The sequence below is a fragment of the Numenius arquata genome, chromosome 20 (genome assembly GCF_964106895.1).
Source record: "Numenius arquata chromosome 20, bNumArq3.hap1.1, whole genome shotgun sequence".
NCBI lineage: Eukaryota > Metazoa > Chordata > Aves > Charadriiformes > Scolopacidae > Numenius > Numenius arquata.
Window position 1 is genome coordinate 4,862,731 of NC_133595.1, and position 11,682 is coordinate 4,874,412.

Genomic DNA, 11,682 nt, shown 5'->3' on the forward strand with positions numbered 1-11,682 from the left:
TTGTGCTTTGGGTTAGGTTTTTAATTTTAATAAACTTTACTAAATAAATCACTATGTATTTCTTTCTCCAGTCAAATGCAACTTAGTTTTTGGCATAAGATCAACAGCATTAGCTCTGCATAGGAAGCATATGGGAGAGAAAAGGGGGAGCACAATAGGAAATGTTTTTCGTAATTGTCTTACCTTATGCAGGAGAGAAGGCGTGACTGCCAAAATAAGTTCTTAAAAGTATGATGCACATACTTTAAGTTTGCACATCTCAGGCACAGGGAAAGGGAAAATTGTTTTGTACTGGTACTGGCTAAGGACTTGACAGGTACAGACTGATGTCTGGGATCCAACAGGGGAGTTGGTTGAGCTCAGAAATAAATCATCAGCTCTGCAGATAAAGGAGAGAATTGGCAACTGCCCCCCATCCCCGTTCCCCCCACCTCCCCCCCAAGATTTTCCATCTTGCCATTGTCATAGCTTTGACCAACATCCACAGCAGGTATGTCTGCTGGCACAGATAATGCTGGGCAGGAGCATAACCTACACTCAAGACAGGCTTTCCTTTGGAAAGGAATTGTGATAAGGCTGCTGAAGTAGCATGACATGTTCCTTATCAGCTACTCAACCCCTCCACCAAACACTTCTCCTCTTGCACAATTTTCTAGGCTCAAATTACTTTCACCAAAGCTTCAACTTCCAGGAAGAAACAAAAGCTACTCCACTGCTGGTCTGGAGCATGAGGATGTCAGGATTCTCTGCAGAATTGCCACAGCGTTTCTAAGGCAACAGCAGGCAAACTATCAAGGCCAGAAGCCTCCTATAAAATGTAGGAACTGTTCCACGTGCATAAACGTGATGAGTCAGCAACAGCAGGAGAATGAGGTGCTGCCCAGGGTAACAGGGCTGGTTTTCAAGGAGGCCCCGATACAAGTAGGACTTGCAGTTTTTAATGCTACTCAAAAAGAAGCAGGTCTGCCTGCCACATGCCAGTGCTTGAACACAGGCAATAGCCAGGGAAGCAAAGCGCCACTGATTCATTAGGACTTGCTAATCTGTGATATCATTTGTTGATTCCACCAGGTCCAGTCCCCATCTCATGACTTCCTCCACTGTTGCCATGGCACTGTACATAAACACTGCAGACTCCCAGCCCTGAGCAGGTCATTTGTTTCAAATATTCCATGCAGCTGGAACACAAGCCTGTTTGGGTGTCTGGAGCTGAGCATGAACTAATTTCTCAGTCTTCTGCACCCGCCCCACCTTCTGCACCCTCCCCAGCCCGCTGCTCTCCCAGAACCAGAATCCAGCAGAGCAGAGGCAGCCTTCCCCCAAAAGGTAAGGCGAAGCTGGCCTTGTTCACATACAGGCAGAACATAAGTTTCACCAAAGCCCTCTGCTACCTGCAGCAAAACAAAAAAAGGGATGATTACTAAATATGCTGGATATTTAGGCTTAGGATCTACAGTTTTCTACACATGGGAAAAACAAACAAGATGGAAACAGCCAAAATTCAAAAAGATTCTTGACCTGACTGGAGACAGAGACAAGAAACAACCTGCTTTTTTCTTTTTTTAAAGCTCTCCTCACCAAATACCCTTATAAGGCAGTTTGTAAGCATACCTCTGAGCTTTAGTAGAGCCTCACGTGTTGTAGCGTTTGTGTGAACAGATTAAAACATTTGGTTTCCACACTCAAGTTGGTAGCTGCAGGGAAGACAGAAAAGCGTGTGGACAGGAGGGGAAATTAAAGCCTTTGCCATAATTGACAAAAGTAGCAAGTCAGCTCACTTTCAGACAGTTCGGAGAGGCTTAACCCAACTGCTGATACCATTTGAGAACATCTCTGTATTGCACAGTTTGGAAGAGTGGAGGAGACCGAAGGCATAACCAGCAAGCAAACAGTTTATTCTCCATAAACAATATCATCTGTATCTCCTCACAGCCCAGGAATGAAGCCTCTTGTGCAAACAGATCTCAAAATATAGGAAAAAAGAGCAACTTACTGCAATGGGTAGGGAGTGACTGAAAACAAATACCAAGCAAGTTGAGCTAAATCAAGTTCATGACCTGAAGAAGTTACCCAAAAATCATTCAGCCATTTTTCAACCACATGTGATACAGGAATGATTCTCCCATTCATCTTAACTTGCCACAGCACCTTCTGTAATTAACTGTGCTGTTTTACTGGCTAGGAATCCCTTTAGTCCTCACCTTCTATTTTGCTTTCTTCTATCCACCATCTCCCTTCCTAAGAAAAAGGACAGTCAGGTATCAAAATAAAATAGGTAGTAGGTTAGTGATTTGTTTTCCTATGAGCTTCTTTCCTGAAAGAAAAAGAAAAGTTGTTTGCTTTAATCCAGCAAAGAAATTTGCAGACCTGCACAATGCATCAAGTTTGGCAAGATAACCAGGGCCCCATCTATTGAACCTACTTGAATCTGTTTGAAGAAAAAGGATTACGGTGTAATAAATCAGTTGTAAACCGAGTTCAGTTAGGAAACCAAGGCTGTTCTCTCATCACTGATTTTATTCAACACCACCTGGAGTAGCCATTTTTAGGCACTAGTGGCAACTGAACAATATCTCAGGTTACCACACCCTGCCAGCCTGTAGGAATAGCTGCAGCTTGTCCTCCACCTGCACACATCTTTTAGATGTCAGCTTTAAACTGTTATTCTTCCAAGCAGAGACGAGGCCACAACAGCCCTTGCTTTACCTGTCTGAGCTGGCTTCTTGGGAATAAGCTCCCCATGCATGTAGAAACTAGATATAAACAACTTTGATCATTTCATACAAATAAAAACCAACATCAAGTAATATTTAATAAAGTTTATTAGGTTACTGAGTATTATCTACAGTCATAAAATAGAAAGTCAGAATTTATAACTGTACAAAGCAACATACTGGTGAAGTGAGAAGAGATGGAAACACGGGAGCACAAAGAGCATTAGAAATAGGGAGAACACAGCTGCTTCCCTGGAGTTCTGGAAGACACTGGTTCAAGTTGAAGGCAACTGAGTAGGGCTCCATACACACTGAATTTTCTTGTGTCCCACCCTGTAACAGAAACTAGTACAAACCCCTACATTAAAAAAAAAATCATAAAATATTAGATTAAAAAAGGGGCACATCATACCCCACCCAGTCTTGGCACCAATTCTGTGCTTTAAAAAATATACTATGCAAGTAGTTTATTTTTAAAAAGGTACCCTACAGCAGCTGTTTAAAACATGTTCTTATACATACACCACAAATATATATATTAACATTTTCAACAACTAAACTCATTTGTACCTACACAGAACTGAAGGGATAACTCAAGAGCAAAAAAACCAACCACACAAACATTTTTCAAGACAAAGAAATGTGCAAAATAACCCCAGAAAGGCAGCATAGTAACCTGTGGAGAGGTCAAGAGAGCAGCTCCTGCTAGTAAAGGAGTGTCATCCTCTTTACTTGGCTACTGAGGTGAGAATCTATTTGGGATGTGCTGATTTTGCCTGAATTGCTTGTCCTGTTTATTGCAGTTCTCTCCTGCCCCCCAGCCCCAGCTTTGAAAAGTTTCAGCTTCTTCTTGCTGTTCCTGAAGATGACCCCGTTGGCCTCTGTTACAGTCTCACAAATAACATTCTGCAGCAATAACCTTCTCATCTGCTGATGGTACTTCTCCAGCCCTACTGCTACCACCTTCTCTGGGACAACTTCCCAGCCCCAAGCAAGAAAACGAACTATTCCTGCTGCATAGTTCAGTGGAGATAGGCTGATGGTCTATGACAGAGCAAAGCCTGGTTTGGATGACTTCAAGCAGCTTATCTAAGAAGATACTTTCCTGGCAGAGCCATTAGAGAAACACATTAGTATGCTTCCCTACAGCTTTAACATAGAACAAGCCATACAGAAAGCAGAACTAAGATGGCAAGGATCTATAGCTGTGTAACAAATCTCAGCTCATACAGCCTGTCTCACCCTATTGCGGAAATTTGTCCCTTCCCTGTCCCCGCATCAGCAGGGGACACCTGATCCCAGACTAAAACCTGCAGTTCTAAGTCAGGAAGAAGAGGGCAGGTGAAGACACAGTCTGACTGCTCAGTCAACTGCGTCAAACCCACTGAGAAGGGGCAGAACAGAGAATGGAGCAGGAGAACTGAGAAAGCAATGGTTATAAACAAGAAAGCAGGATTCAGTGTCTATGAAATAACATTGGAAGATGGTGAGAAGTCCTGGCAGAGATACAGACATCAGTGACATATCCACCTTCTCCAGATTAAGAAGTGTCCTGGTGGAAGGGTTCTTGGTTTTGGTATTTCAGGGCTTGGGGTTGTATTTTTTTTTTTTTGGTTTTTAAAAACTCTGCAATTAATTCTCAGTATTCCAGACTCTTCCGAACTCTGCTGGCCACCCAGTGCCTTTCCATACTTAGGACCTGGTCTTAATATTTCCACTCCTAATGCCTTCCCTTCCCCCAAATTATGTTCTTCCCTTTAGCTGGTACAGAAAAATCATTCGCTCCCAGGCTCTACAACCCAAAGGATGCAGTACAGCCTTTTCTCAGGAAAAGTAAGGAAGCACAGAGCTTCTATAAAGGTTCCTTTTGTAAGTGTGCTGGGGAAGTGACTTCCAAAGAACAAAACACTCAGTTGTGAAACAAGGATTACTTGAGAGGTTGCCAATAAGGGCACAAGGAGACTTAAACAGTGGCAGGAATACTTTGGCCAAGGAGTTCCAACAGTAGCGATGACACGAGGGTGGAGAGCCCATTGCTCAGTGGGTCAGTTCCAATGTTTTGCCTTGGTTCCAACTCTCTGTCCTTGAACATGAAGGTCATTGGTAGAGCAGGTAACTCTTGAGGGAAGCTGGCAGTGGCAGTGTAGGGATCTCATTCAGTCTTTCCTTGCCCAGAGCAAGCCTCACAGCTCGCCGACACAAGTCCATCAGAGGCAGTGGTTCAGCTGGGAAAAGAGACACAAGACATTAACATCCCAACCCACAATTTACACATTCATTTTGCTAGTTCTAAAAAACACCCACAAAAAGACTGAATAAGAAAAGTGAATGCCTGGCACGTTTGCAGGACCCAAGCCATTCAGCATTCACCTATCAATAACTTCAGCTCATCAAATACATAGGCAGAGCATGTTTCTGTAGAGGTTATTTAAGCAATACATGTGTGCTAATGAAAAAATACTAGAATCTCCTAATCCAAGTTCCTCCCCCCCCCCCCAATGCCATTCATTCAAGTCAGAACACATCTTCTAACCTGTGCCTCTTATTGCAGTATCTGAAAACCTTTGTAAGAAATTCTCTGAAGCAAAAAAGACTGCAGCAAAGAGTTTGATAGGATCATGTGGTACGGGTACTCAGAAAGTATTATGATTTCTCTTATATAGTGGGATAACAGCTGTCAACCCCTCCATTTGCACTACATACTTCCCACAAAAAACAAAGCCATCTGTCAAAGCTTCATGTCACTACTTGTATTGTGACATTTTCCATTAGAGGATTCCCTCCTGTGTCGCAACCCTGGGAAATACACAAGCCTTTAGCTATCTTTTTTACATCCTGTACTTATAAACGCTGAACAAGATAATACTAGTTTTTCAGGAATGGCATACAGGGCCCTTTGATGCTGAAGAGTCATTCAGAACATACAGGGGACTAAGGTCAAAGCCAGAGTGAACACATCACAGCTGCACAGAAGGAACATACACATTAGTTTCTCACAGCTTCTGTTGCTAAGTCTGTCAATGCTCACCTTTACACCACATGCTGCTCAAGCCTGAGGGGTTTCTCCTCCCCCGCGAGAGCTAACACAAAGACATCCTAAATTGAGCCGATAACTGGACATCCTTCTAATAGCCTGAGGGTTCTGCATGCACCAGTAGAAAGCTTCCTTTACAGATATCTTGGGCTGAACACAGACACCTAAAAACATCCGCAGGAATGGAAAAGTTTGGCTGAGAAGCTGCAGTTTTCAGGAACCTTGATAAATGCCAACAGCTCTAGCTTCCACTACTACAAGCCAAATTAATCTGACTGTTCACACAGCTGTTTTAAACTGCTGAAAGACAGGAAAAGCTTAGTTTTTCTGAGCATGGGCATGTTACTGCATATTTTTTTTTAAAAACAGAATTCATTCCACCAGTAAGGTGGATATAAGTCCCTTCCTTCCAGGTTCAAAGATAACAGCTAACATGGAAAAGCTCAAAGAGAAGAGTGTTGTCAGTAGCCTCTCATCAGGCTACTCCTGATTCTACTTTGGAAAGAGTAAACAGTCATACTGCTCCACGTAGAAAACACTTCCAATGAAGAGTGCAGAAAGCTAATTTTTATCGAGTTTTTGGCAAAGAGTCTGTGAGAAGGAGAGTTAGCTGAGGAGAGACTTGGTAAAAATCAGGAAATACACACTTGAATTGGTCTGTCTCCTCCTCAAGTCAGCAGCCAGAGCTGAACTAATGCTTCCCCCCCTCCTTCCCTGCTATGGATCACAAGCTATTACCTGCTCCAGGGGAAGCTGCAGTGGAATGTTTTTCTAGCAGTTCTCCAAAAATTCTGCCAGTGCTTCAAGCATTAATTATTCCTGAGCAATCACACCTCTATACGCACACCTTGTTCACACTGATAGCTGGGTGGAGAGCACACAGATCTGTCAGGGCAGTGCTGCTGCTTCCCAAGCCCCACCACTCGTCATACGTGTTCTGTGCCGCCAGTGGAAACACAGTTGTGCTCAGGCCAAGGTACTGCTGGTCTTGCCTGCTCATGACCTGCTCCAGGATCCACGCTGCCTCTTCTGCAGGAACAGGTCTCTACAGCTGGCCTGCACGTCTCAGCTCTGGCTCAGATACTGCCAGAGAAGCCTATTACTGGCAGTACTCCTTTGGCACTTCCCAATGTAGCTTATTCTTAAACCACTGGGGTACAAATATGCTGTATTCAAAGCCTGTCCCAATTCCTCCTGCTCCATATGGCAATAGCTGGGGCAGAGGCATTGTTTAGCCAGCATCGTAGAGGACAAGAGGCCCTGACCTTCAATGCCTATAGACATTAACATAACAAATACATTCCAGTTTAATGGCCTTAAAAGGAGAGGATATTCTTCCCACAGAGATTAAGAACAAGAACTTTGTCCTCATCTAGTTTGCACTGATAACCCAGTGACAGGAGACCAAAAGAGAAAGCACGCACATCTCTGACCTCCTTCCATTCACAAGCAGTACAATCACTGGACAGTGTTGCTATTGAATGCTCAAAAGTAGTTTAGAGCCAGACACCTTCTTTCTATCTGTGCCAAAATAGCGTCCCGTCATTCTTGGCCTTAGGCCCACAATTCACTCCTATGCTGAGAGCACACTGCAACCAAATCCAATAGTGGAGGTGGCCGTTTCCTTGCTAAGCACAGTTCTGTGCCAACAACTCCACAGACTTGCTGGCTTTGAGAGGAGCTGCAGATTTTGGCTTTCACACTCCAGAAAAACCTGGTTACCGGAGCTGCTGCCATTCTGTACACTGTTGTGGCAGAATGAGCTAGGTTTCCTTGTTTTGGTGAGAAAGAGAGCTCTTGGCAGAGCACTATTTGGTCTTGCTGAGTTGAAGCATATTTCTCAAAGCACTTGTGGATTTTGCTCCTACCCCTTTGCAAGGCTTTCCTGGTTATCCTGACAGCTCAGTTTTTCTAGTGCCCAGTGTCAGTTTCGTTGTACCTCGTGTCACCATCGCCAGGGGTTTGCCATTGCTGGCCAAGCATTAGAACATGTTCTAAGCGCAAATAAAAGAGCCCAGTATCCTACAGCCTTTGGGCAGACACTGTTCTGGAATGCAGGGGAACACACACTCTTTTCATATTAATACTGCCAAATTTATTTCACTAACAACATAAATCCAGATTTTAATCCACTTCCTTCACCTCTCTCCTCCACCCTACCCAGAGGACTGAGTCACAGTCTGGCCCAATGGGAACTTCTGACTATGAGAGATAACAGACTTTAGCACATTTGAACAGACAAATTTATTACTAAGCTTAGCTAGAGATTGATGTCCCTATTAGTAAATGGCCTGGCATGCAAGCCGGGCTGGCTACAATATCCAGCCCCACACCAGAAATGAGCACACCCTGCCTGAAAGATGCAGAGAACTGAGCTACTTGTTTGAAAGATGAGACTTTCCCATTTCCTTAGATAGGACAGATCTTCCCACTCTTGCCTGCAAGGGATTTCAAGTGTCCCTTCACTAGCCATTTAAGGAAGGTGATTGTCCCTCAGAGGACTGTCAGAAGGACATTCCTGCTGATATTTTGGTAGCAATATAGAAAGGTTTTTTATCTCTAGACCCACAACTGGCATCACCTTCTCCCACCATACTAGCTCCCCAAACCCTGCTTGCCCCCTGCAGTGCCTTGGTAACAGTACAAACTTTTTGACTTAGCCAGCAAGGATTCAGAGCTGTATCCAGCGATCCTACTGCTGACGTGAAATCCTCACCTCTCTAGAAAAATGAAAACCCTCCCCAGGATGGTCTAGTACACCTGCACCTAAATACCACACTGCTAGAACAAATACAAGGAGTTATACTCACGGTCAAGTCCATTCAAGTAGCGCATCCGTATTTCACAGTGTCCCCACACTGCGCTTACCACCGGATATAGCTTTTTCCCTTTGAGTCCCCGAAATGCAACACCCATGTATTGCCCATCTACAATGAAGCTCAGCGTCCCATCGTCCATGTCCAGAACCACCAGGAAGGAGTCCGGCACAATGAAAGTTTCATCTGGTTCTAAGAAGGCAGGATAGGTTTTACTTGGCTGGTTCTTGCCATCATGGTACAGTCTGTTGCGCCCAAGGTCCCACCCCCAGGATTCATGGTTATTTCCTACAAGCGTTGTGTACCCTACGGAATGCAAAGGGGCATCTGCCGTTGCCACCCCGACCACAGCATGCGTCCCTCGCTGCCTCATCGCCCACGTGATCTGCCACACATGCAGTCCTCGTGTGTATCCCACTTTGCCTCTGATGGCATCTGTACTCTGAGCCACCGGATGCCGGTGAAATATGAGTTTGTCATCCTCTTTCACAAATACATTCAGCGAGCGATCATCATTGTTCCACGAATGCAATAACTGGACTTCATATGATACCGGAGGCATGTCCAGTAGCAAGTCTAGACGTGTGGGTTTGCTGTAGTCGAGTCCTTGGAGTTCCTGTTTCAGTGGCCTGTATACAGGGTCCCTCATATCCACAGTCTTTATCCCACCTGTGACCTTCTGACCCATCGTGTGTTCTGATTTTGCCTATTTATAGGCTCCCAAGGCAAGCTCATCGATTTACCCGGCCGCTCCTGCTGTCATTCAGCCCTCCAGAGAAAGTTGCTAGGAGACCTTGTCAAGATGTGCACCAGTCAGTATTGCCTAATGGATGGAAAGAAAAACAAGAGACCAGTTAAACATTAGCGCACTCAGCCTTGTATGCAACATTTACAGAGCAGCTTTAATCTGCTTATCCTGACATCTTGTCCCTCCTTCCCACCAGCAAGGAAGGGCAATGCATGCTACTTATGCAGTATACCCTGCAGAGCAGAGATAGCATATTGATCAAATAGATAGGTACTAAGTTTCTAATGTCCCCTCCAGAAAGGCACTTGAATTTCTGCTTCTTTGTCTAAGGTATAGCTTCAGCCACCAGAGCTCATCTTCTCTTTACAGGGAACGCACCACACCTTATTACTGCATCACTAAACTTCAAGAGAGCACATCTGTATTTAGGCTGCCTCCAGCAAACCTTGCTTTTACATGATCATCTATATGTTGCCCTGGCTGGAAAACTCGGGAAAAGAGTTTATTCAATGCAGAAGACTCAGAACCCACTACACACTAATGCTTGAGACTTAATTTTTCCCGATTTCTTCAGTTGGTAGGAGCACTGCAGACAGTGTCTTGTACAAGCAGAGTTTTGCCTGGTCTCCCAGCCCTAGTTCATACCACAAGGTCAGGCTGAGCAAGACATCCCAGTGAAGGGCCAGGCTGCCCACTGGTGTTCACTGCTCCAGCTCCTTCCAACCACCACGGAGAATTACTTCTCCTGCCAAAGCCATCTCTATAGTTATCCACAATGGAGCCAAAACACACAAGGCATTTAATACTCAGAAAAAGAGTCCAAACAGCTTCAGTCAGTTTCTCACAGACAGACCTGTCTTCCCAATTGCACTTTGGACCCCGCAGTAAGATGCTACAGCTGAGGAGTAGTGAGGGATGGGTTTATACGGGTAACTGCTCTGCAGAGCTTTAGTCTGAGCTGTCCCTAGCAAGAAAAAGTCGATGTCCCTGGCGTAAATGGGGGAACGAACTTCTCCCTCTGCTGCTCTAGGGAGGTTGGAACTAGCCTTCAGAATGCAAAATATTCTTAACTATAGCTTCCACTATAGGGAAAGGAAAGCAGGCTGTATTTCAGGAAGGATGTATTTGTGTTCTAGCTGAAGAAGAGGGTCACGGACTGGCAAGTAGAACAGGAACTACAACAGGCCCAGTCTCTGCACTGTTTTTCCAGGGTCCAAACCAACTTATTCATATAACACTACATTAGCCCTTTGTGTTCTCCTAGCTGGTACTCCAGTGCTTCCTTTACAGTGCTTGCAGGTCTGACAGACATTAGATGAAGACAACTAAATCCCAACCTTCCTTTTTTTGGCTCACAGTTGTAAATGAACATTTTTGGGCAACCTCTAGGATATGAGCATCCCCTAGAGTAAAGGCTACATACTGCAAAGACACACACACACAAGTATCACCTCTTGTTATCCAGCCATAAATAATTTTCTTCCCTCAGCACAAACAATTCCAAAAGAGAAATAAAGCATTGAACACAAACCATCTCCCCATAGCAGTGATCAAACAAGGTAGGAGCTAGGCAATAAAAATAAAAGCTTCTCCATCTAGAAAGTTACAAACCTTCCACAGGTCATCTGGCAAAGCAGCTAGCAGCCACTGATACAGGTTTGAGGACACAATTTTCTTCAACCCCACTAAAGCTTTTCTAAGTACTTCGGAGGCCTGACTGCAAGTCCAAAACAACAGACAAGACCTGCTGGGTCCAGCCTTGAGGGACACCCATTCCAGCAGCTGTGGGTACTACCGGCCCTACTGAGTTACTGTAGTCAAGAGCAGATAAACCTGCTGTATGGTTTATCTCAAACGAGCAGCTTCGGTTGGGGCAGCTCGTCTTCTCCAAGAGGAAAAAAATCCCCAGCTTCAGATGCAGAATCCAGGGGGAGGAGCAAGATTCTTCTCACAGTTTAGCAGTTTTCCTTCCAAATTTCAGAGAAACCTCTAAAAAGTTTAAGCCAGCTTGGCTAGAGATACTAGCTCACTTTGTGTACCTCTCCTCCAGCACCGCATCCACCGAAGTGTCTCTGCTCTCACTCAGCAACACAAACAACCCTCTGTAAGACAGCTGCCAAACTGGGGGCAGCTATTAGGAGAATTAGAAGTGGGAGGGGAGCGAACTAGCTTTCTAAGAAAAAAAAGTGTTATTTTAACATTTCCTGAAGTGAGGCAATCACGCAGGGTTCCTGCCAGCTTCAGTCACAACACTTACTCACTCACAACCAAGGACCTCATCTGGCATAGAAAAATAGAACATGAATCAGATCTGGTTTAAAAATAAGGTTACTGGACAAGCAAGGTTACTAGCAGCAAGGCTTCAGCTAG

At 44.6% G+C, this 11,682-nt stretch overlaps 1 protein-coding gene across 1 annotated transcript; it reads right to left on the reverse strand.

Moving 5' to 3' along the window:
- Nucleotides 1-2,806: 2,806 nt before the first annotated feature.
- On the reverse strand, nt 2,807-9,252 carry SPSB1 (splA/ryanodine receptor domain and SOCS box containing 1). Its single transcript, XM_074161641.1, has 2 exons — nt 8,559-9,252; nt 2,807-4,939 (listed from the first exon to the last, which is right to left on the reverse strand). Exons 1-2 carry the CDS (start codon nt 9,250-9,252, stop codon nt 4,812-4,814), a joined length of 822 nt encoding a protein of 273 aa, XP_074017742.1. The 3' UTR covers nt 2,807-4,811.
- Between the last annotated feature and the right edge of the window lie 2,430 nt (nt 9,253-11,682).